Source organism: Pygoscelis adeliae, unplaced genomic scaffold (assembly GCF_000699105.1).
Source record: "Pygoscelis adeliae isolate BGI_AS28 unplaced genomic scaffold, ASM69910v1 Scaffold66, whole genome shotgun sequence".
NCBI lineage: Eukaryota > Metazoa > Chordata > Aves > Sphenisciformes > Spheniscidae > Pygoscelis > Pygoscelis adeliae.
This window is the reverse complement of record NW_008825167.1, coordinates 1,215,240-1,239,471: the sequence shown is the minus strand read 5'-3', so window position 1 is coordinate 1,239,471 and position 24,232 is coordinate 1,215,240. Positions and strand designations below refer to the sequence as shown.

Here is a 24,232-nt window from a genome sequence, read left to right as displayed (position 1 = left end):
GATCCGAAAGAATAATTGAAGGCAGTATGTCAAGGATTTGGCAGGAAGGGGGTGAGGGAGGACTGCCCCCTCCCAACTAACTTGTTTTTCTGTTGGTAGTAGTGCCATTGGTGATAACAACAATTATTTGATTTAGTAAACTAAATAGGGGGGAAATGCAGTTTGTCTAAAACTCTGCTTCCAGGACAAACTGCAGTCCAGGTTCTTATTTAGACTTATTCCCTTGATACAGAACGATGAGGGATTGGGGTAACCTGGGAAAAGGACAAAAACTTGAAACTACTCTTGCTTCAGGACAGGAGCTAGTCCTTTCACGGTACTCTCTAGAGCCAGCTTTAGGAGGGTTTTGGCTCAGCACCCTAGAAGCAGCATGCCGAGCTCCTGGACCACAGCTGTCTCTCTCATTCACATCGATGTGATGCTTTAATGATGGGGCTAAATCGGATTACAGAGATCTAGCTCTGTCCTTCACCCTGTGGCAGGGATCTTTGATCCATCTCCAGGTAATTTTACAGTAAGTAGTAGAAAGCTGACTATATCAAAGCAGCAAAAGATGGCTGTGCCATCTGGTGTGGATAGATAGTAACTTGAAACAAGCTTATTCTCCTTTGCCGGGATATCTTCCCTTGTTCAGAAAATAATTTTTTTCTAATTCTTTTTCATCTCAGGAATCTTTTGATGATGCATCACCAGGAAAACAAAAAGAAATCCAGGAAGCAGATCCTACGTATGAAGAGAAAATGGTATGTAATATCTGGGACTGTGTACAGCTATCCAGTACTTATGCAGTTGCATAAAATAGACTGAGTTTTCTGCTTGTTTGAAATCTCTTAACTAGATTTATAAAACTTTGTCTAACTATTAGAAAATATTTAAGTAACTTGAAACCAAAAAATATCCAGAAAAAACCTCTCAGACCCTTCTTTTTAGCATTTTGTTCACTGGTCCTCTGCTCTTTCTCCATTTCCATTGCAGTCATTTGTGGGAATAACTGTTAATGTGTTTTGCTGTTTCTAGGAAGTATAGTCCTAGCAGCTTGGAGGTGCTCTAAGTTTAGAAGCATGATATAATGGGAAATATTCAAATATCTTAGGGGAAAAAATGTAATAAAAAGTTACCGAGTTGCTTTTGAAGTTCTCCGTAGAGTTGTCCTTCCTGTAGGCGAGGGGGATTATGAAGAGTTGAGTATTCACTTTCTCAGTCAGAAATGGAAAGATCCTCTAGGGAAGTGTCCCTAAGTATTTAAATGGCTGCTACCTTACTTTCTCAATGGAATCAGTTGAAGTCTAGGATCTTTTTTATATCGCTGTTGAACACAGGAAAATAATTCCAAACTTATTTTTGAACTGCAGGAGTAGCAGTCCTTTGTAGGAAAAGTATATTAAGTTCTATTTGGGGGGGTGAGCAGTAAAAAGAAAGGTTTGGCATGAGGCTTTGAGCAGGCTCTGCATTCATTTTCAGTTTAAATATGCTTTAGTAGGAGGACTTCGACATAGGCAGGTTCTTCAAACAGTACAGTTTACGGGTCAAAGTAAATAAAAGTTAGCTTTCAAAATTCACAGGAGGCTGAGGGAAAGTTTGCTGTTTAGGACAAGTGCTGACTGTAAGCCTTGGCCAACTTTTCAACCCTTTTACTTTGTCTAGACTGAAAGGGATTTTGTTAGCTTTTTCTGAATTTAATTTGTTCTTTGTGAAGCTCTAGTTAGAGTCCTCGAGCTTTTGAAGATGGGTGATTCTGTGCTTCATGGGTTAGATAGGAGAAAACTTACCTGTTTTCCTCAGTTTTTAGTTTTTATAATAGCCTGAATGTAAGAGATGGAGATATCCGCTCCTCACCATCTCATCGCATTTTCTTTCTCTGTTCCTCCCTGTTTTCCTTTCTTCCTGTTCGTAATTCCAATGTCTGTGACCGCATGTGGAATTTCTTCATAGGAAAGCGAAACTGATTCTTATAACTTGCTGCTTCCTGTGTTGTTTCTTCTTGCCACTGAAAATAAGCCAGTCGTCTTCTGCTAATTCTTTGTGCTACTTCCTGGCAAACTGAAGGCAATGAACTTGGACTTGTCTCTTCTAGTCTCTAGACAGGCACGATTATAAAGAGGATTGTATTTTACTGTCGCAATAGTCAGAAGATGAACTGGAAAAGAAAACAGGAAAAGTTTCTCTGTTGGTAGAGGGATAGCTCAAGGTTGCGGAGTACAGCCTGTTCTTGTCTGTGTCCTATCTAAAAGACACAGATAATGTTTGTTACTCTCTTATAGGAATATCCCTAAGCGCAATGAAAACGAGTTGTGGGGATGTGTGTGCAGTGCCAAAACTTGCAGGAGATTCCTCACTAAGATTTTAGAACGAGGATGCTTTTGCAATGCACTGTGTATCTCTTCTCTTTTGTACAGCCAGTGAAACGAGCACTTAAAAATAAGGATCAGCAATTTGGATAGTAGTAACATCTTGCCTAGTTTAAATTTCAGAAAGTGCAGCAAGGTAAACAAAAAACACCCTATGAAGAATAGACAGGAAAACTTGAATTCAGTGGATGTGGATTGTAGCTGCATCAGTCAAGCTTAAACTACAGTTAGAGTGAGTCTGATTCTTTTGTGGTACATACAGGATCTCTTTCTCCATCTCTTTCTTCTCTTACCCTCTATCTTCCTGTCTTTTACATAGTGCAGGAACCGTTTGCTTTAAAGAGAAGAACACTCACAGAGCTGGCATTGCTCTTGCAGAAGTCTGGAGCATATGTTCCTTTTTACTAAGAAAACTGACTTCCTGTAACTGCAAGTTGCTAAATACCAGGTTATGTTGTAGCAGCTGGCAGAATGTCAGTGGTTGCTGTTAAGCTTGGAACTGTTTTCTGTCTTGATTGTTTGTTCTAAAGTCTTGATGTGGCCTTGGGAAGGTGTGTTGATTCCAAATGAAACCTGTCTCAAAGGAACTGAAGCTTTTAGATACTAATATTGTCTCCTGTAATCTTTTTCGCACAGCAGAAACAGCAACTCTCATCAAAGGGGGCAGTCTGACAAGTTAGGCTGAGCATGTCTAAGAGGTCTCTGCCGCTGAACTAGGTGTTCTGGCTTCTAGCTATGGGCTCTTCTGCCCCCTCCGCCCCCTTTCACGCCAGCTCTTTTCCTTATCTGACACCACAGTGAGGTGGTGTGTATCTCACTGAGCAGGCAGGAAACAAATGCGGTAGAAAATAGTTGTTGCCAGGTTGGTGAGATGAACGAGTTCATTGAAGAATCCTGTGCATGCTGGGTGGGGGTAAATTTCTGGGAGTGGGACTATCATTTTTGATAGGAGAAGGTTGTTAAGGGGACTCTGTGACCGTGTCTAGTGACACTCATGCAGTCTTTGTGCCAAAGTCAGATTTCAGTCTTAGCACAGGTCTGTCTTGCAACTTTGATCCTACTGCGTAGCAAAGGCTAGCCTTGACCCAATGAAAGAATATTGAATCTGTCGGTAACAGTTATTATTGTCGATGTTAATCATCTCTTCTTTCTTATTGTAGGTATGTATATGAAGAAATGTGACTCTATATTATTTAAAAAGTACTTGTTAGCTTTTTCTTTCGAATGAATACGTAAAGTCTCACACTTGTTCCCCTTAATTTCCCTTGTCAACAGCAAACAGACAGAGCAAACAGATTTGAGTATCTGTTGAAGCAGACTGAGCTGTTTGCTCATTTCATTCAACCTGCTGCTCAGAAAACTCCAACTTCACCTTTGAAAATGAAGCCTGGACGTCCACGAATAAAGAAGGATGAGAAACAGAATTTACTGTCAGTTGGCGAGTGAGTGATGACATGTAGGCCAGCTTGTACTGTAATTATGGATTTTATTGTACTTTAGAAGCGTAAGTTAAACTTGCTAGTCTTTTGTCCTATTTTGGCGTGTGTTTTATGCTGTATAATTGTGGGGTTTTTCAACTGCCCACTTGTAAGTTGAGGGTTGTTTAAGAATTCTAGAAGTTATAAGAATTCTGTGTTGGTGGTAAAGCACTATGATGGTTAAAAGTATTGCAGCATGAAGAAAAGCGGGGGCAGAAAAGTAGAGCATTCGTGGCTATAAGTTGTAAGAGTTCATGGAGAACATGAGTATACAGCATCTTACGGGAAGCTTGAAAATCAGAAGTCTAGAAATGTGGATTGCCTTCATTGCAGCTGGTATGGCTACAGTATATCTAGCGTTTGGCAGGTGTTCCGGAGCTCTTAAATACAGTGTCGTTCCCTGTCTTGTAGTTAAAGGCCAGTACTGATGCACACAATTTATCCCTTTCCAGTCACTTTGCTCTAGTATTTGAGCCTCCTAACAACGTGGTCATCTTAAGAAGCTAGTGGCTCTAAAGAGTTAAAAAGCAGCATTTTAGTTGATCAGCTAAACACGAGTTCCTTTGAAGAATCTTGCAAGAAGCTTCTTTGGGTGTTTGCATTCTGTACTGCAATGACATTAGATTTAATTTCAGAACAGTTTCATGTCTTTTCAGTTTAGCCAGAAACTTAGTTCTTTCTTGCACTTTTTCAGCTACCGCCATCGTAGAACAGAGCAGGAAGAAGACGAGGAGCTGTTAACAGAAAGCTCCAAGGCAACGAACGTCTGCACTCGATTTGAAGAATCTCCATCATGTGTGTTTCCTCTTTTTGTGTTCGGGGTTTTTTTGGTTTGTTTTTTTTCCCCTGTTCTTTTCCTTCAAAATGTTGTTTAAAATGAAGTTTATTTTTGTCCTTCCCAAGGACAATGAATCATTTTTGGGAGACAGGAGAAGGAGAAGAAAAATCCAGCACCGGTCTAATGGGACAAAATGTATTAGCGAGGGACTGTTTATTTTCAGTCAGGCTAGAAAGATGGTCCAGTGAGTCTTGTCCTTTAGAAATCCAGTTGCTATACTTTAGTTACTAGGAAAGAGCTAGCTGTTTTAAAGTCTGTTATCTTACGATTTTTACATATGTAACCTATCTTCTGATACAATTTAAAGTACCTAACAGCTTCCAGTTCATTTGACAGAGAATTCAATATTCTGTTGTTTTAACGTTCGACTGTGTTCTGATTCGGGGGGTGGTGATAGCGTTAGAATTTCTACGTATTTTGAGTTCTTGCAGAAAACAAAGCTGTTGGAGCAGCTTGCAGAAACAAAATTAACATGTTGCTGTCTCCAGTCTGCATTGTCCTTGGAATTTACTGCATGAAATTTACTGCTTGATTTTGTTCTGTAGCTTAGATAATCGGTGTCAATTAGCAGGCAAGGGATGGTGAGATTCTTTGGTGTTTTTACAGATCTTTTAGTCTATTCTTTCATGTCTTTTAGATGTTAAATGGGGAAAGCTGCGTGATTATCAGGTCCGAGGATTGAACTGGCTCATCTCTCTGTATGAAAATGGCATCAATGGTATCCTAGCAGATGAAATGGTATGCGCATAGCCCATGTTTCTGGGGACTTGTGAACACGTGCGATACGATGCAATTTTAGTTCAGCTATATATATAGGTTTTTTAATAGCACTAAATGCAATATATAATTTTCCAAATCTTATTTTTCTAATATGTTTTAAGTCACTAATGTTAAGAGTGTCACAGGTATCTTAATTTAAATAAACTGTGCAGGCAGTTTTAGGAATAGGCATATGAAAAGGGAATCTGTCAACCTTTAGAAAAACAGAATTTGGTGGAGGGGAGTTATTCTATAGAATGACGTGGCCTCATTTTTTTCCTCTAAAGTGCAGCTATTTTGTTATGGCGTTCTCAAGCTGCCCTTGTGAAGAGTGTCTCTCGTATGAAAAGAGCAACAACTTCCTGTTGTTGTTAGGGTAAAATGCAGAGAGCAGGATACGAGTGTCCTATATGGACTGATCTCAGCAGCAAGAGCTACACCAGTGGGAAATTTTCTGGGAAAAATAATGCAAAGATAGATGTAGCTAGAGAGCCATGTTAAAATTTCTTTCACACCGTGACCATGGACATTTCAGTCAGCGCTGGCCATAGTAGCTTTTGCTTCTGTTTTTATTCTTTTTCCCTGAAAGACAAGGGATGAATGCAGAAGAAATTGTAGTAGTTTGACAGGCAGGTATGTTTTTGTCCTCTTAAGTGATTTTAGTTGTATCTGTTTTGCAGAAGGAGCAGATAAGGAAAAACAAAAATCCAATTATATTTCAGTATATTGCATTTCTCATACCTTCTGGTAATTTTTTTTCTGTGTAATAAAACTTCTTCAAGATAAATTAGAGACAAATGAATTTAAATTATTGTTTAGTAATGTTTAATTTTGAAATAAATCAAGACTTTTCTTCAACATATGTGCTTATGAATAGAGGAATTTTTTTTTGCTGAGTACAGTTCTAAGTGGAGCAGGCTTGTTTTAAAAAAAATGACTGGGAAACTTTATAAGTCCTTGGATTTGTGGTATTCCAAAATCCATCTTGCACTGAGGAGTTTAAATATTTACTATTAAATATTTTTTTGATTCATTCTTAACTATTAGTCCTTTTGAACTTATTAATGCCTTTCATGCAGCTTGTAAACACTGTTCCACATCTTACACCAGGTGGAATGTGGTTATTTTGAAGACAGACTTGAATTTTAGAAGCAGAAATAACTTGCACTGATGGTTTTCGGGTTTTTTTAAATCCCATGTGTTTGAGTCATAATGTTTTTGAATTATTTAAATGATACAAATGATCTGGTTTTTGCATGTCTTCCTCAGTTTTGTTTTAATTAAAATTATATGCTGAAGAGACAAGGTTTTAAATGTTTCTGTTGAATAAAGAACAGAGTGCTTAAAAAAAGTACTTCTAAAGAAGCTCAGTATTTTTCTTCTTTGACATATGCAGCTGTTTACATTTATGTTTTGGCTTTCTTCTCACAAGAACTGACATCATGTCGTGGCCTGTAAAAGCCTCCTTACGGGGTTCTTAATTTATTCACTTTATTTCAAGTTTAAGAGAATGCATATGTCCAGTTTGTAAGGTTCGTTGACCTCTGAGTACACCCTAGTCTGCAAAACAAAATTTTATGAAATAATGTTTTCTTGCACTTCTAAGAATGTGTCTTATTTGAAAGGTAAGACAAAGTTCTAACTTCATAATCCAAGGTTTGAAAATGTTACTCTTATTACTTTTTTGTATTAAATGTGGGAAGCCGTACGAGCTTTTCCTAACCAAGATTTTGATGCCTTTTGTGAGTAGCACTGTCTTTTATATATCTCACTCATTTGTTCAGGCTGCTCTGTCTTCCGTGTTGCACTCAGAGCTCACTCTTGGGTTTTTTAAAGGTGTTTGCTGAGAGATTTTTTTTTTCTGACATGTTAACGTCTCTTACAGGGTCTTGGGAAGACACTGCAAACAATTTCTCTTCTTGGGTATATGAAACACTACAGAAATATTCCTGGTCCTCACATGGTGTTAGTTCCTAAGTCCACTCTACATAACTGGATGAATGAATTCAAGAGATGGGTACCTACACTTCGAGCAGTTTGTTTGATAGGTGACAAAGACCAGCGAGTAAGTTTTGATGTGGTTGTTTTTCCTGTGTAAGTCCAGCATGTTATCTTGCTGTTCTCTACCTTTCGTTCACAGGGAGGGATATTACTTGGATTTGTAGTGGTTAAACAGTAAGACCTACAAGTGTTACCTACTTAAAATATAACCGGCTTAGAATTCACACGTATGTTGCCCAGCTATTGCTTCATCACTTTACACTCATAATTTCTTGACTAAAGGTTTTATTTCTCCTTTTGTGAAGGCAATACACTGTGTAGACCAACAAAACCTGATAAATCTTAAAATAGGAAAATAAAGTGTTTCATGTGAAGTGCTGTCATTTGTATGAATATATAAATCTGTAAAAAAGTAATTTGTTTTCTGCTCTGCGTAGTACAGTACATTGTACTGGCGGTAACAGCAGCTCTTAAGAGGATTATGGGGTCTGTCACTAAGGAACTGTTTTCTGAAAACAGTTGTCAGCTTAATGTTGGGGGGGCAAGGTGGGTTGGTTGGTAAAAGTGGTATGCAAATGGATCTTATTTGGCTTGAATTTTGTCAATTAAAAGGGATAATATTGTTCAGCCTCTTACGGCCTTACTATTTCAATCATTCTCTTTTTACTTCAGTATCAGTTCTTTGCTACTTTTCGTTTTAGCGCAGCAAAGAAAACTTGAAAAACATGGAATATGATAGCACATCTGTAGTTTTGTCAACTGGAGTTACCCATTTATTTATGGAAGGAAGAGTTATTACTGGTGCCATTAAACTTCTGCTTTTGTCAGCAGATTTTTTTTTTAATTATTCTAAGGGCATCTAGCTCTATTTTCAGTTTGTTGGATTAGAAATTACAAAAATATTGATGAAACTCTAAATAGTTCTGGAGATCATTGGTCTAGGTCTGATACCTTGTGATTTTTTTTTTTTTTTAGTGCATCTTTTTTGAATCCAAAAGTTCTTATTCTTTCTTCAGTATGTTTCTTGCTCATATGAGTTAAGTTCTTGACATTTATACATCTCTGTATTTTGAATTCTGACCAATTACTGTGTCTGCTTTTAGCCTTGGATGTCAGCGTTCTACAAATTGTTCAGTTAGCCAAATAAAGCTGTGCTTGGGATTATTTTTTTATATTCAAAAACTACTGTTTTCTAAACTTAAAACTTGAACCAAAGCAAACCTACAGAAAATTAATTTTGAGTTCTGATCTTACAGTTCAGCTATTGGAAACCTCATGTGTGTAGGTAGTCATCTGCAATTTCCAAAGCCAGAAGTTAGAGCTGAAATCCCTTCTCTGCTCTGCCCCAAGGGTTTTAGCAGCTTTAGCACTGACAAAATTACCAAGTTTTACAATGGTTGTATGTTATATTGCCTCTATAATTAATTTTATCTTTTCTTTCAAATTTAGTAGCAACATTGTTTTAAAGTTTTAACAGCGCTAGTGTGTTCTTTTTGTTTTAAATTTGACAAAGTCTCAGTAACTAACTGTCACCTTGTTGTCTAGGCTGCCTTTGTCAGAGATGTGTTGTTGCCTGGAGAATGGGATGTCTGTGTAACATCATATGAAATGCTTATCAAAGAGAAATCAGTATTCAAAAAGTTTAACTGGAGATATCTAGTTATAGATGAAGCCCATAGGATTAAAAATGAAAAATCAAAGGTAATTTGTACTTTCACTGAAAGAGAGATTTGTGTGGGTTATTAGGTGGTGGTGTGGGGACTAGTAATATTTTTATATTTGCTCATGTCTCAATGTCCTTCAGTTATCAGAAATTGTGAGGGAATTCAAGACTACAAATCGGCTGCTGTTAACTGGAACTCCGCTTCAGAACAACTTACACGAACTCTGGGCACTTCTTAACTTCCTTTTGCCAGATGTCTTTAACTCATCTGAAGTAAGTCTTCATTTCTGCTGATCAAGTTAAATGAACTTTGCTGGTTTTCCTGAATATGTATAGTTAGGAGTATCAGTTACTGATAACGATAGATTGACAGTTAGAAATGTTTCCAGAATTGTGACGTATGGTAGGGTAGACTACTTTTCTCAGTTTGGCCATTTTTAAGGGCTGTTGTGAACTTAGCAGATATAAGAGGTACTTAAAATCACAATGTGAAGATGATCTCTAGTGCATTTCAAAATAGGTTTAAACATTGTGATGGCTAAGGCAACTAACTTTGTTCTTATATTTAACTATCAGTTACCGTATTGTTTATCTAAGACTTCTTTCCTGTGAGTTGGGAGATACTATATAATGAGCAATAGACTTCACAAAGTGAAGCGTGTGCTTAACTGTTTTGATGAATTGGGAGTGTAACATTTGTAGAAAGGGAAGCCTTGTGATGCACTACACCAAAATTCTAATTTTTCCTTTTCATTTTTCATCAAATGCTGCAGTAGTGCATTTCTTCTAGATGGAATTTGTCCAATGGAGTGATATGAGTGAATCTTTTTCAACAGAAAGAGACTCATATATTGATTCTTTTTTTTTTCCCCCCTTCCAATGGTATGGTGGTTTTCTTTTTCTTTTTCTTTTTTTTTCCCCTATAACCCCCTCTGTTTTGTTATAGAGCTTTCCATAAATATAGACCAAAGAAGGTAATTTGTTCTTTTACTTACTGCCTATGTAAGAGAATCACTTGAGTTGTATTTATTCACCATTGTAATGACATTGGACCTTGCAAGGAAACCTCTTACATACCAATGATCTTGTTGATACAGGACTTTGATTCGTGGTTTGATACAAACAACTGTCTAGGAGATCAAAAGTTGGTGGAACGTCTCCATATGGTAAGTCTGCTTTCTGTATAAGCGTTATGTTTACCTAAGTTAGGTTCTAAATAATTCTTCTAATGCTTCTTGTGACAGAATATTAGGGTAAGATAGCTTATTCCAGAAGCTATGGTAGACTTTCAGAATAGGTTGGTGAAGCTCAGAAGATGATCTATTTCTTGAAAAGGAAATTGTTTTGGAGGGGAGAGAAGGGTTGATAATTCTGGCTTTCAGGGTTCTGAAATGCTTACATTAAAAATATTGGCTATGAAGAGACTGTAAATATTTCAGTCAAGCAAAATTAAAAAAGAATCAAGGGGCATAGAACCATCTGAAAGATGATTTTGGCTTAATGTTTGAGTCTTCCAAAGAAAGCACATGTATATTCCCAGGTATAATAACCTGTTCATATAGATTGCTTTTTCAGATGATCTGGTAATAGGTCTGGTGGTTGAGCTTTCATGATAAAGAGTATCTGCACTGCTTTTGTTTGTTGACTTGTTCAGTGTTTCAGTTTCCAAAACACATTTAACGATGCAATCTCTTTCAGGTGCTACGACCATTCCTTCTGCGTCGCATTAAGGCTGATGTAGAGAAAAGCTTGCCTCCAAAGAAGGAAGTTAAAATTTATGTGGGTCTCAGCAAAATGCAACGAGAATGGTAATTCACATACTTGACTGTGCTGTGGTTAAGGCTCAGAAGGAATGTGCTGCTTGTGACTTGATTATTGTGTGGAACTTGATTTAATTCCTTACGGTGTACTCCCAACTCATACATATTTCCTTTTGACACTTTTGTGATGACAAAACCATGTGTATCAGGGAGAGTTACCTGATGAAATGAGGGGGAGGGTGAGCTTTTGACTATTGTTTTAGAGTTACAAAAGTTTTTTCTTTATTTAATGTAGGTATACACGAATCTTAATGAAGGATATAGATATATTGAATTCAGCTGGGAAGCTGGACAAAATGAGACTGTTGAATATCCTCATGCAGCTGCGAAAATGTTGCAATCATCCATATCTCTTTGATGGAGCAGAACCTGGTCCGCCTTACACAACAGATATGCATTTGGTTACCAACAGTGGCAAAATGGTAGTATTGGACAAATTGCTACCTAAGTTGAAAGAACAAGGTATGCATCTTGTTGTTGTTTGAGAGTTGTTTGGTTCAATGATAAAAATGAAAGTCAGTGCTTCTTAATGTCTCCATGCATCCTGAGCAAAAACCAGCACGCTTTAGCCAGGTTTATTGTTGGTTTCTAGCATGATACCAGCTTGTCAAGCACTCTATCTTAAATAGTTGATACAAAAACAATTTGTGAAGTGTCTTCATATATAATTGGATCAGTAGTCCATTATGGCTTTTTGTGATGGTGAAGTGTTTTGATTTTTTTTTTTTGTGCCAGCTTAATTGAGACCACAGAAACATCAGTTGATCTGGGCTTTAGGTTTACTTTCTTAGCATAATCAGCTGTTTGAAAGATAATCATGTGGTATTTTAGCCACTCCTTTGATTTGCCATGAAGTACCATTTAAGATTCAAAGTCTTCACGTAGGGTGAAGGTCAAATCCTTTGTGAAATGTTGGTCTTTCTTGCTGGATATCATTTTGAGCAGCATTCTTTAAGGCACACAAATATGGGGGAACACGCAGTTTATTTTAAAGTTATTTGATAGTAGGGACAAACTCTGGAATACATTACTGTAAAACTCAGTCGCCACGGAATTTTTGACTCTGGAATAAATTTTGGCTAAAGGAGTGGAGGAAAGTTTGTGACTGGGGAGCCATTGCAGAAAAATAAAACCAAATCCAAACCTCAGCCTTTGGTAATATAAAAGTAACCTGTACTTTGTTTCCAGGTATCATTCAAGCAGCTGTGGCAATATGTGTCATTGTAAGACTGAAAAAGAGGAATTCAGTGGTTACTGTGCTTTTTTTGATCTTGGTTTCTTTCTGCTATGAGGCTTCTTGTTGAGACGTGACAAGTAAAATTGGCCTGGTCTTAAATCAAATAATCATCTTAAACAAAAGAGAGTTTATTATTAGACCTTGAGTCCAAAGGACAAAAAAGTCATACTAGGAGAATACAGGGGGAAGTGGAAGCTTTGTAATATTCTGTGTTTTACTTAAATCTCTCAAGTAGGTTGGAAATGGTTGTGTGTATATGCATAAATTACTGTACATTTGCATTTTTTGGAGGTTGTTCTTGGCAGGTAAGTAAACTGACAAGTCTTTAAGAAGAACTTACTTTATTATATTTAGATATCTTAAATCCAAAGCAAATTCTTCAAAATGTCATTCTTTTTACTCCTTGATATTTTTATATTTGTGTTATCATCTTACTCTGCTGTGTCTGGGAACATTTTGATAAGGAGTACAACAGAAAACAAAAGCAAAAAGGCAGCCACTAACGAGCACTAGACTAATATACAGTGAGGCAAGCAAGCCGCATGGCAAGCACAGGAGCCTGACAATTAGTAGCTAAACAGTTGTAACAGCTATGAATTTGGTCTAGCACACTCCAGTCACATCTGTTGTTATCTGGAACCCTTCGAGTCTCACGTTGGGCACCAACAAGAACTGTTGTGGTTTAACCCCAGTAGGCAGCTAAGCCCCACACAGCTGCTATGATGGCAGCAGCTGCAGCCCTGCATTATGTACTGGGTTCTGAAATTTTAACTACGTTTCTTCTTAGCACGTGGAACTGCCCTCCTTCCCTTTCTGGTAATGCAAACTTGCAGAGTTCGATAAATCTTAAGTTTTGGTGAAAACATAAGGAAGCTTTTTACCCAAACAGGTTCGAGAGTCTTAATCTTCAGTCAGATGACCAGAGTCCTAGATATCTTGGAAGATTACTGTATGTGGCGAAATTATGAATATTGTAGGCTGGATGGACAAACACCACATGACGAGAGACAGGTATTTAAAATTTTAAGTATTTCACTTAAGTAAAAATAGTACTCGTAAAACATTTGGTTCAACTGATATGTTCCTTTTATTTATTTAGGCATCTATTAATGCATATAATGAACCTGGTAGCTCAAAATTTGTGTTCATGTTGAGTACGCGGGCAGGAGGTCTTGGAATCAATTTGGCTACTGCTGATGTTGTAATTCTCTATGATTCAGACTGGAATCCCCAAGTAGATCTTCAAGCTATGGTAAGAATCCAGATGGAAATTATGTTCTTTTTTTCTTCTCTTTCTCACAGAACTTTCCTTGAAATGTGTGTCTGGCGTGATATAGTATTTCCAAAATAAATGGGTATTTTTCTTGTTTTAGGACAGGAGTAGTACTTTTAAGACTGATTTTCAGTTCCAGTGCAGCTTCCACTGTGTGGAACCCTTAGTCACATTTGGGATATACAATGATTTATGCAGTGGGAAATGCTAAGTATATGCTACAGTACTCTTAGTAGTATTTAATGAGAATAGCCTATTTTGTTTAAAAAAAAAAAAAAATCTAGCATGGTATGTGTTAATCCCAAAACTATAAAGCTTTACTTCTGTGGGGAGTGGAGATGAATGTGTTTACAATGTGTTTACACTGTGTTCTCTGATACCTTGGAAATGAGACAAAGAAAAGCTGAACTAAACTTTTCAAAACCTGCTTTTATGGTGGTGATAAGTGAGCAGGCTCCTTTTAGCAACCATCTTTAATATTTTTTTTAAGTATATTTGCATGCATCTGAAGCCTCAGGAGTAGTGTCAAGAACGCTACTGACCACATAAGAAAGTAAAGCTATTTAAAAATTACCAGTGTTTTTCGACAAATGAGGCCTTTCAGTGACGAATCTTGGAAATTTATTTTTAATTATTTCAGTTAAGCTGTAAGTTCTCAAGTAGTCTAGCAAAAATTAGTTCAAAAGAATGATGGAATCAGTGTCTGGAAGCTAAGGCAAGATAGTTCCAGCTACTACTAAAGGTGTATGTTCAGAATAATAACTCTCACAGGGGTTGATGATTTGCCAGTCAGGTGAGGTGGTGCATTGTATTTTTCTTGAAATATTTGTGGCACAACTGAACAATTTTGAGAAAGGCAGCTTTTGGTCAGTACAGAGATAATTTCTTAAATACTTTGATTTTACAGAAGGTGGCGTAAGGTCAGAAGCATCCAGTCTTTTCTCCTGTGTGATTTAATAAAAAAACCCCTAACACAAACTATATTTAGGTATGACATTTGGAGACATACTTGTTGATGTTATTTAAAAAAACACCCCAAAACTTGCAATGCAGATAAGAATGTGCTATTTTGGGTAGTCATGTTAACTGGATGTCTATAAAGATTTAACTAACCCGCACTATTTTGTTTTGTAAATTAGTATGTTGAAACTAATGCTTGAGACTAAATATATAGTCATGCTGGAAACCAAGTACTGAATTTTTTGTTACTTTTTTTTTTTTTTGCCTAGGATCGAGCACACAGAATTGGCCAAACAAAGACTGTTCGGGTGTTCAGGTTTATCACAGACAATACAGTGGAAGAAAGAATAGTGGAACGTGCAGAAATGAAACTCCGGCTAGATTCCATAGTCATTCAGCAAGGCAAGTATATGAAGGCAATTTGCTTGTATATGTGATGCGATTCTCTTCTTTTTTTCACAACTTGTAAACTATGGTGAAATCAGCTACTAAGAATTAATGGGAATGTTGCTTTTGCCTCAGCTGAACGCTGAAGATAGAGTGCAAAGACCTGATCCACTTGAACATTTATTTTACTGTAGGGGTAGGCTTTTCCTCACTAACTTTTTGATTACCTTCCTAGTGATACATGCATACAAGTGGATATAGATTTTTTTTTTTTTTTTTAAAGCACTCAACTTCTCCTTTGAACTGGAGAAATTAATGCCTTGCCTTTTTTTTAATAGGTGGGGAGAAGTGATGACGATGATGTCAACCTTCTTGGTTGACTTGATTTGAGTCAGTAACTTTATTTCTAAAAAAAGGATTCAATAAGGTTTAGTCTGGAAATTGTGAAAACATGCACCACATTGAACACAATTAATGTATAATAAAGCAAATGTATGTGGTCCCTGGCTGGATTTTGCTGGCTTTTGGTTCCCCCCCCCTTTGGAATTTCCTTTACTGAGGGAAAAGGGTATAGCTTTAACTTGGAAATGTAAGGGGGAGAAAAATCATGTATTGCTCCTTCCGTAATGTAAACTCTTTAGTTAGTTGCTATCCTCCAATGCTTTTATCTTCAGGAAGACTGGTGGATCAAAACCTGAATAAACTTGGGAAGGATGAAATGCTGCAAATGATTAGACATGGAGCGACACATGTATTTGCCTCAAAGGAGAGTGAGATTACAGATGAAGATATTGATCACATTTTGGAAAGAGGTGCAAAGAAGGTGAGATAAAATTTAAAAAACCGGAAGCCCACCTGTAGACTTAAATTTGATGGCAAGATAGTATATCCCTAGATTGATAACTTGATTGTAAGCTGGAGAGAATTGGGTTTTGCTATTGAGGGTTTTCATATTGGTCAAACATGTTTGTGTTTTCTGCTGTTGTAAATGAGATGTTTTATAATGAGGTACCTTTCAAAATTGCTACTGTTCTTTTCTCTCTCCTCCAAGACTGCGGAAATGAATGAAAAACTTTCAAAGATGGGTGAAAGCTCACTCAGGAATTTCACAATGGATACGGAGTCCAGCGTGTATAATTTTGAAGGGGAAGACTACAGAGAAAAACAGAAGGTAACATTTAGGTTTCTTTTGGAGGAAAGCACTAAGTTATATGATTGAACCATATTTATTTAAGAAGTGTTGGTCAAAATACAATATAATCTATGAAAATAGTTTATAAGCTTTATTACTTATTTAATGAAGTGGATGTAGACCTAGTTTTATATAAAACTTGTAGGTGGTCTGAATATTTTGCAAGGCTTAATCTTAATATTTTTTGGGGTGGTGGGATTTGTTTTTATAGATGGCATTTACAGAGTGGATTGAACCACCTAAACGAGAAAGAAAAGCCAATTATGCTGTGGATGCTTACTTCAGGGAGGCTCTTCGAGTCAGTGAGCCAAAAGCACCCAAGGTGAGTTGACTAATTTAAAAAAAGAAATTGTTCAAATATGCATGATAAATGGTTAAAGCTGAAAGCAAGAAATTGGTCTTTATTCATGAAAACTGCTCTATCCACTTCTATAAATTGGGGAGGCAATTTAAATTCAGAAAAATCTAAAGGACTTGAGACAAACTTCTGTGAGAAAAAAGTAAGAGCAGGATGAAACTTGTAAGATGTTAGGAGGGTAAGACCAAGGGGTTTCTTATTTTATTTTTATTTAAGCAGCTGTGGATTTTCCTTACCTGTGGAAGATTCCCTTCTTGCTGCTCAGAACACCTGAACTTTGTTCAAGGGGATGCATGCGTGACTCATTCCCCAGCCTCCTGCTTCTCCCAAGAGACCCTCTCCCCTTTTCTCAGGGGTCTTTTACTTTTAGAATTCTTCATGGTTGTAGTTGTCTCTTGCATGGTGTGGTGCGATTTTTTTTTTTTTTTTTTTTAGTAAAGACAGTGAATTTTGTAAAAATAACCCTTTTTTTTTCCCCCTCATAAACTGAAATCAGTTATAACAAGCAAACAGATTCTGGATGTGAAAGGGAGTCAAATATAAATTTTGTATGTATTTCAGGCACCACGGCCTCCAAAACAGCCAAATGTACAGGACTTTCAGTTCTTTCCTCCACGCCTGTTTGAACTATTGGAAAAAGAGATTCTCTACTACAGGAAAACAATTGGGTACAAGGTAATTGAAGAATTCACACATTTCAACAGTTTACTGCAACATTAGGAGGATATGTACTTGTCCTGCCTTTCACACTAATTTAAATGAAAGAAAATCATGTTGAGTTGAACAAATGATTAGGTTATATTAACAGAAAAGTGACAATTATTAATTATCTGTGAAAAATTAATCAAATTTTACAAAATGCAAAACCTTTCAGGTACCTCGTAATCCTGATCTGCCAAATGCAGCCCAAGCACAAAAGGAAGAGCAGCTTAAGATTGATGAGGCTGAACCTCTTAACGATGAAGAACTAGAAGAAAAAGAGAAGCTTCTAACCCAGGTATAGTTGGGTCTTCAGCGAGACTGAAATCAGCTGAAGCTTGCATTGTGTTTGCTTTACAGTGTTATAGGAATGTTTCTTGGTCATTGATTCACACATGCCGTAGTTAACAGCTGCAAATTTTGGTTCATACTGAAAAGAGGTTTAGCATTAGGTTTGTTGTGGGCCTGGATACCTTTGAAGAACATGCACCAAATCAGCGTATTCAGATTCTCCTGACTCTGATCTACATTGTGTAGATCATGTGTATTTTAAGCCTGAAGAGTAAGAACTAGCCCAGTGTCGGGGTCTGGCTTCCCACGTTTGCATTGACTGTAGACTGTGACATCTCTCCTCAGCTGTGGGACCTTGCAGACTAGGTGCAGAGCTGAATGTGCTACTTTCCATGTTACTTAAAGCGTATCTTCTGCCAAAGTATCACTCCCATGTGGAAGTGAGTCCTGCAAGGTGAATGGTCAGTTTTCCTAAACTATGACTAGTAGTGGACAGTGTCCCTCTCTTTAAGAGGATATAAGCTGAATAGGTATATAATTAGGTAGCATGTGCTTTTAAATAATTTAAAACAGGTTAATGCCTGTTGTGCCTTATTTGGGTATTATATTTTCACATTGTATTTTGCAGGGGCAGGGGGAATTATAGGACGAGATCTCTTGTTTGAGTAGTAATGCACTGGAACAGTTCACTATTAAAAATAATACAACAGTACAATCGAGTAAGCTGTGGCTTACTCATAATGTGGCTGGCAGAACGTTTTACAGTTTGTAAAAGTTATTGCTAATATGAAATTAGCCTATTTTGGCAGCTGATAATTTCAGCATTACTATTTCTGTCCCTACTAAATATCATCACAGGATAGCTTTCGCCCTTCTGAGGGAGAGCGACCAGGGAAAATGGCTGATGGCATCTGTGAGGCGCTTGGTGGGCCTTTTTGACAAAACAAAACCCTTATAGAGACTATTGCTTCGCTTGAGGGATTTTTCTTCTTAAAAAGTGATCCCAGGTTCTCTTTCAAAGAATAGTGGTGGGAGGGATTAATATTTATGAGCTGAAGACTCTTTTATCCGAAACTAGTAGGTAGGTAGAGAACCGGTGCTAATCATTATGCAGTATTTAGATGGAGAGACATTATGCAGACTACAGTCTCTCCATCTAACTACAAGAAAAACTATAAAAACAGTTTAAAAACAGTTTAAAACTATAAAAAACTGTAACTATAGAAAAACTATAAAAACAGTTTTTCTACTAACATTAAACTGCGGAGAAAGCAGAGGTTTAATACTGTTGGGATGATGGAAGTGTTACAGGCTGTTTAAAGAAATCTATTGAAACAAATTTGGAGAGAGACAAATACTGAACTTCTGTGCAATCTTTCCTTTTGATTGCTATAAAGGGATTCACTAACTGGAACAAGAGAGATTTTAACCAGTTCATCAAAGCTAATGAGAAGTGGGGCCGTGATGACATTGAAAATATAGCACGAGAAGTAGAGGGAAAAACCCCAGAGGAAGTCATTGAGTATTCAGGTAACGTTCTTTTTAAGTAGTCAACTCTCTGAGTCCGTATCTAATGCTGCTTTCCTAGATTGAACTGCCTATGAATGTGGTAACATCTTACTTCTGAGAATTTCTTAAACGGCTCTTGAAGATTTTCAGGGTAGAATTGTACTGGTGGATTTGGGATCTACCAATCTAGATTTTTACCCTGTTTAGCCCCTGCATAATTAAAGCTGTACTAAAATGTGCATATAAACTGTTACCGACCCACTTTAATATATCCTAAATCTACTCTAACTGCATAGTGCTGTCTTCAATTCTTGTTAATTTTTGCAAAACGAAATGCTGAGAAACAATGCTTAGCTGGAGAGATTTCACTTTTCCTTGTATTCACTAACCAGTAGTTTTCTTGACTCTTTACACCTTTATTACCTCATCTTCATCAAGAGTGGGATACAGTAAACATTTTGTGACTGAATATATGTAACAGCCATTGGTTTTTATAACCTAAGTCCACGTGGCTACTTACCTCTGATGTCTCAGAAGTGTTTTCTACTGTAGTGCAGCTGCAAGGTCCTGGGGCTAAATTTCTAAAGGTATATAGCAGCTTACAGATGTGAAAAATTATTTCACAAAACCTTTTATGTAAACACCTAATTGTCTTTTAGACACTTGCTCTTGTCTCTGGCCATTCAGTTGCTCTCTTGCTTCCCTCTATAAAAAATGTATTGCTGTTATTATATCAGTGTCCATTGTAAGAAGTTTTTTTCTTTGAGAAGGAGATTGGCTTAACAAAAACTCTTCTGGCCTGTATTGCACCTCATTTAAACCGAGGGCTCCTGTATCTACCCCCTTCAAAAATGGCATTTGTAATACTGCAACACATGATATCAGGAAGTGAAGGTCCCTTATTGGGCAAAGGCATGCCTATTTTTAGACAGCAGTAAGGTCTGGTAAAAGGAAGTAACATCTGACTTTTTTTTTTTTAAGATAAAAACCCCTAACTTTTGAGATGCCTGATAAGAAACTAACTAATTGTTCTTTTCTTAGCTGTGTTCTGGGAAAGATGCAATGAACTCCAAGACATAGAGAAGATCATGGCTCAGATAGAAAGAGGAGAAGCCAGAATTCAGAGACGAATCAGCATAAAAAAAGCACTTGATACAAAGGTATCTTCGCCGTGTTTCTTGCTTCCTTTATTTCCCTGTGCCAGTGAGGTGGGATGCAGGACTCCATGTCTAGCCAATGTTACTAATGTATGAAGACAACATGTTGGGCATCCTATTGGCCTCTTTTGCGTATTCCTCAACAGTTGCGTCCTATAGCTTTTCCATTCTATAGAAGTGCTGTCCTGGCTGATGGCTATGATAACTTTAAGTATGGCCTAACCTGTTGTTTTTAACAGTTGCCTTTATCATAGGACAAACAGTTCATAGCGCCATATAACAAACTCCCAATTACTACACGCTTTTTGAAGAAGCAGAATTTTCTTTTGGACCCGTTTAACTGAAAATGCTATATATATGTTTAGAGCACACACTTAAAAAGGGAAGCCTTACCAAGCAGAGGAGGCTTTCATTCTGATCTATGTTTCACCAACCAGGGTTTGGTAATGAAGAGATTTGTAGTAAATTAAGACAGTGTATCAGAATTTGCCACCCACTTCACGTTTGACTAGTTAGCACTCTCTTCCAGGGAAGTCAGGGGAAGAACAGTGTCTGACTCAATTAACCAGAGTGCAGCTGAACCGTGTGCTACAGCCTTATGTACCTTTCTACTCTTACTCCGATTTTGACCATTCCTGAGGATTTGTATGTTAAAAAGGATCATTGCCATTTGAAGCCTGGCAGATCTTGACTATTTTCAAATGTAGTGACAGGTCTGAAGTCTGCCGTTAATCAAAAGACCACAGACAAAGCTGTCTGTAGTCTAAGCCAGAATGTACCAGTTTGGATGGTGTCGGTAAATGCACTATCTAGAACCCACAGTTCCTTACATGTGGTGACTTAGCACTGGAGATGATAAAAGATTTAGTTTTCTAACTTGGTATTGTCCATCTGCCTGTCTTTGTGTGATGTATTGCTTTCATACAAAACAGTTCCATGTGAATTCTGAACTATTTCTTAGTTTTATATGATCTTATTTGTTTTGTTTAGATTGGCAGATATAAAGCCCCTTTCCACCAGCTAAGAATATCATATGGTACTAATAAAGGGAAGAATTACACTGAAGAGGAGGATCGCTTTCTAATCTGTATGCTTCACAAGCTAGGATTTGATAAAGAAAATGTCTATGATGAATTAAGACAGTGTATCCGAAACTCCCCGCAATTCAGATTTGACTGGTTTCTCAAGTCCAGAACTGCAATGGTATGTATTAATTTCTTTCTTTTGCTTTTTGTTCATGAATGCCTGTGACAACACAGCTATACACCAGGCTATAATAAAATAGCTTCTGAAATACTGAGGTATGTGCATATGCACAATACATTAAATTTCTGTAGACTTCACAACAACTGTAGTGGATGGCAAATGCAGTAAAAGTAAAAATTAAATTAAAAAGTTTTATGGGACTTTTCAAAATTCTAAGGTACCGTTTTTCAAAATCAACATGAATGAGTTAAATACAAACATGTTTTAAAAAGCAAACATCTGTGATCAAATCTATTCCTGTGAAGCCAGCCAGTAACTATGAAAAAATATTTCATTCCTTTTTTGCTCTGCCAAGATACAGCAAAAAACTTACCTACTTACAGGCATTTCTAATATTCTAATATGATTTTTACATTAAGTGGCTGCCTAATGTAGTGAGTGAACATGTTGTGCAATTTAGGAGCTGCAAAGGAGATGCAATACTTTAATCACCCTGATTGAAAGAGAAAACATGGAACTGGAAGAAAAGGAAAAGGCAGAAAAGAAGAAACGTGGACCAAAACCATCTTCGGTAAGGTTTAAAAAGGCCTTTCTGTGGAGAAGCTAATTCGAAGGCAGGGTGCTTTTCTAATTGTCTAGGAGAAGTGATATCTAAAGTTATTTAAAAACAACAACAACAAAAAACCTTATGGGGCAATGTTAAGAGCTGCTTAAAGTTCACGCTGTCAGTCAGCTAGTACAGTTGTGGATGTCAAGTAAAGGAACATAAGTTTAGGTTCTAAATTGTAGCTCACATGCTTCGGAGCAGATAAGCTTATTATGTTTTGGATCACTGAGTTGGTACGCTGTATAGGTTTATTTAAACCCGAGACTTCTTTGGCCTTTTGATTAATTTTATTCCCTAAAGAAATTATATGTTTACCACTGAGGGATACATAGGCGATGCAGACCATTCGTTCCGCTTTGAGAATGCTACAGATCTGTTTGTGTACAAGTGTTGCCATGTAGACCCTGCTGTCTGCCACCGCTTTCCTTGTATGGGGGCTTGGTCATGAAACGGGCTTCTAGAGCTAGATTTGAAAAAGCAGCACATATGCTTGACTACTCTCTCTGCTGACTAAATTCAAAGTATTGCTAAATACGCAGGCCTGTTTTGTAAAGGAAGTGCCAACTTTACCCATTTTCTTGCCTAGATTTGTTGTTCAAGTTGTTGCCTAGAGCTGTTGTATCAAAAACTTAGAAGTGCAACTTGCTTTGTAGATGCGCAGAAATGGGTAAAGTGGTGGATTAATAAGTAAGTTTCTTAGAACTGTTCACAGACTATTTAAACAAGTATTTAGGAATACCATTTCATAAATAGGAGGCTTCATAACATCCTTATTTGCTTCTATACACTTTTTACCTCTATGAAATCATACTCTTCCAGAATTGGAAGAATACAAAACAACGGCTATCCTGGCTGCCAGGGTGTAAATCATCTCCATCTGCTTTGACTTGAAACGCATTGCTTGCTTACAATCTTTTTGTATCACGATAATTTATTAAAAAACTTACCTTACAGGCACAGAAGCGCAAAATGGATGGTACTCCTGATGGTCGTGGAAGAAAAAAGAAGCTAAAGCTGTGAATGCAGAATTTTTGTAATCACTAAATTTAAAAAGTAGTTCTTTAATTTACGGGTCTTCATAAGATGTACTGTATAATGCTCAACTATTATGTCATTAAAGGACATCGGGTTCATCTGTTTACTGAACTAGAAACATAGTACTTAATGTAGTTTCACTTTTTTAAATACAACAGCTGTGCTGAATTTTTTTTACCATTAACACTTGAAGTAATAAATAGGCTTCATTTATTAATAAGGCTTCACGTGACTTTTTTCATTAATGTTTCCACTTGAATACCTATTTACTTAGTCATCCCCAATCTTTTTTCCTCTTGGGGTGTCGTGAACGCTTTTTCCATTATGATCAATAGAACTATTTAGTTGTGTTTTCTTGTTACAAGCCGCCACCAGTCAAACCCCATTTCTGGAAATTTCTGTGCCTCTGACCTTACCTTTATTGAACTTAGTTTTACTGCATAAATATACTCTGTTCTTTAACATTAGTGGAAGGGCCAGGTATTTACCTCAAGAACTAATGATCAACATACAGACAAAAGGATAACATTTTTCTGCTTAAAATCTGTGCCAGAAGAAAGGTAAGTCAGTCAGTCATGCTGAGGTTTGTACTTAATTAGAATGGCCTAAGAATGGCAGAATAGTTTTTACTGGCAAACAGCAACAAGCCCCAACAGAAAATGCAACAATATGTAAACCAACCCACTTCTCTCTAACAGCTGTGGCAATTGCAGAGAGAGTCTTGATTACTGTGAAAAGAACTGGTGTGCAAGATTGTAATTGTCTGGCAAGCCACACTGTTCACTGAGCTGGTCAAACTGTACCATGCACGAGTGTCTCCTACGCCGTCCTTTCTTTTTCACGTATTTGGCATATAATAACTGAGATAGATGAAGTTGTGTGTTTCCCAATGCCATCATCATCTAATGTAGCATAATTTTGGAATTTACTAGGAAAAAAAACAGAACAAATGCTCAGTTTGCATTGAGTAATCTTTGCTCAGTTTTGGCCCTTTTAAGAACACATATCAAAAGGCATCAGTGTTGTGTAAACAGGGAGAAATGCATCCCTAGAAAAAATCAGCTTTTTGGAGCTTAAGCCCTTAAGCAAAACGAGACTTTAGAAAAAGCTGAGAATTCACACACATAGATTTCATGGACAGCAGTACAGTTCTTACTGGTACATTAAATGAGTTTCTATTTGCAGGTGACTGATGTGCAGACACCAGCTGAAAACAGGTTGAGTAACATACTTTGCTCTTCAAAAGGCAAAAGAACTTGGTATGTACAGCAGAGTTAGTTAAGAGCCAATCTACAACACTTTACAAGTTGAATTGTCATGGCAGCCCTAGAAGACATCAATCTAACTGCTTCCACTTAGCGTACCCTAAACAAAAATGCTGCGATGCTGAAGCCTTCCTTTAAAAGCATCCCTT

At 37.2% G+C, this 24,232-nt stretch overlaps 1 protein-coding gene across 1 annotated transcript in view; it reads left to right on the top strand.

The window, feature by feature from the left end:
- Nucleotides 1-23,035, top strand: part of SMARCA5 (SWI/SNF related, matrix associated, actin dependent regulator of chromatin, subfamily a, member 5) — a 25,711-nt gene extending 2,676 nt beyond the window's left edge. Inside the window, exons 2-25 of the mRNA XM_009328862.1 lie at nt 452-503; nt 669-743; nt 3,624-3,790; nt 4,521-4,621; nt 5,302-5,402; nt 7,309-7,488; nt 8,970-9,125; nt 9,229-9,360; nt 10,185-10,253; nt 10,786-10,895; nt 11,143-11,369; nt 13,034-13,155; nt 13,244-13,396; nt 14,647-14,779; nt 15,439-15,587; nt 15,816-15,935; nt 16,168-16,278; nt 16,876-16,989; nt 17,189-17,311; nt 18,702-18,834; nt 19,855-19,973; nt 20,961-21,173; nt 21,637-21,747; nt 22,738-23,035. Coding sequence (XP_009327137.1) covers nt 452-503; nt 669-743; nt 3,624-3,790; nt 4,521-4,621; nt 5,302-5,402; nt 7,309-7,488; nt 8,970-9,125; nt 9,229-9,360; nt 10,185-10,253; nt 10,786-10,895; nt 11,143-11,369; nt 13,034-13,155; nt 13,244-13,396; nt 14,647-14,779; nt 15,439-15,587; nt 15,816-15,935; nt 16,168-16,278; nt 16,876-16,989; nt 17,189-17,311; nt 18,702-18,834; nt 19,855-19,973; nt 20,961-21,173; nt 21,637-21,747; nt 22,738-22,803 — 3,037 coding nt within the window. The 3' untranslated portion in view covers nt 22,804-23,035. The remainder of the gene's footprint in view (nt 1-451; nt 504-668; nt 744-3,623; nt 3,791-4,520; nt 4,622-5,301; nt 5,403-7,308; nt 7,489-8,969; nt 9,126-9,228; nt 9,361-10,184; nt 10,254-10,785; nt 10,896-11,142; nt 11,370-13,033; nt 13,156-13,243; nt 13,397-14,646; nt 14,780-15,438; nt 15,588-15,815; nt 15,936-16,167; nt 16,279-16,875; nt 16,990-17,188; nt 17,312-18,701; nt 18,835-19,854; nt 19,974-20,960; nt 21,174-21,636; nt 21,748-22,737) is intronic.
- Nucleotides 23,036-24,232: the final 1,197 nt, after the last annotated feature.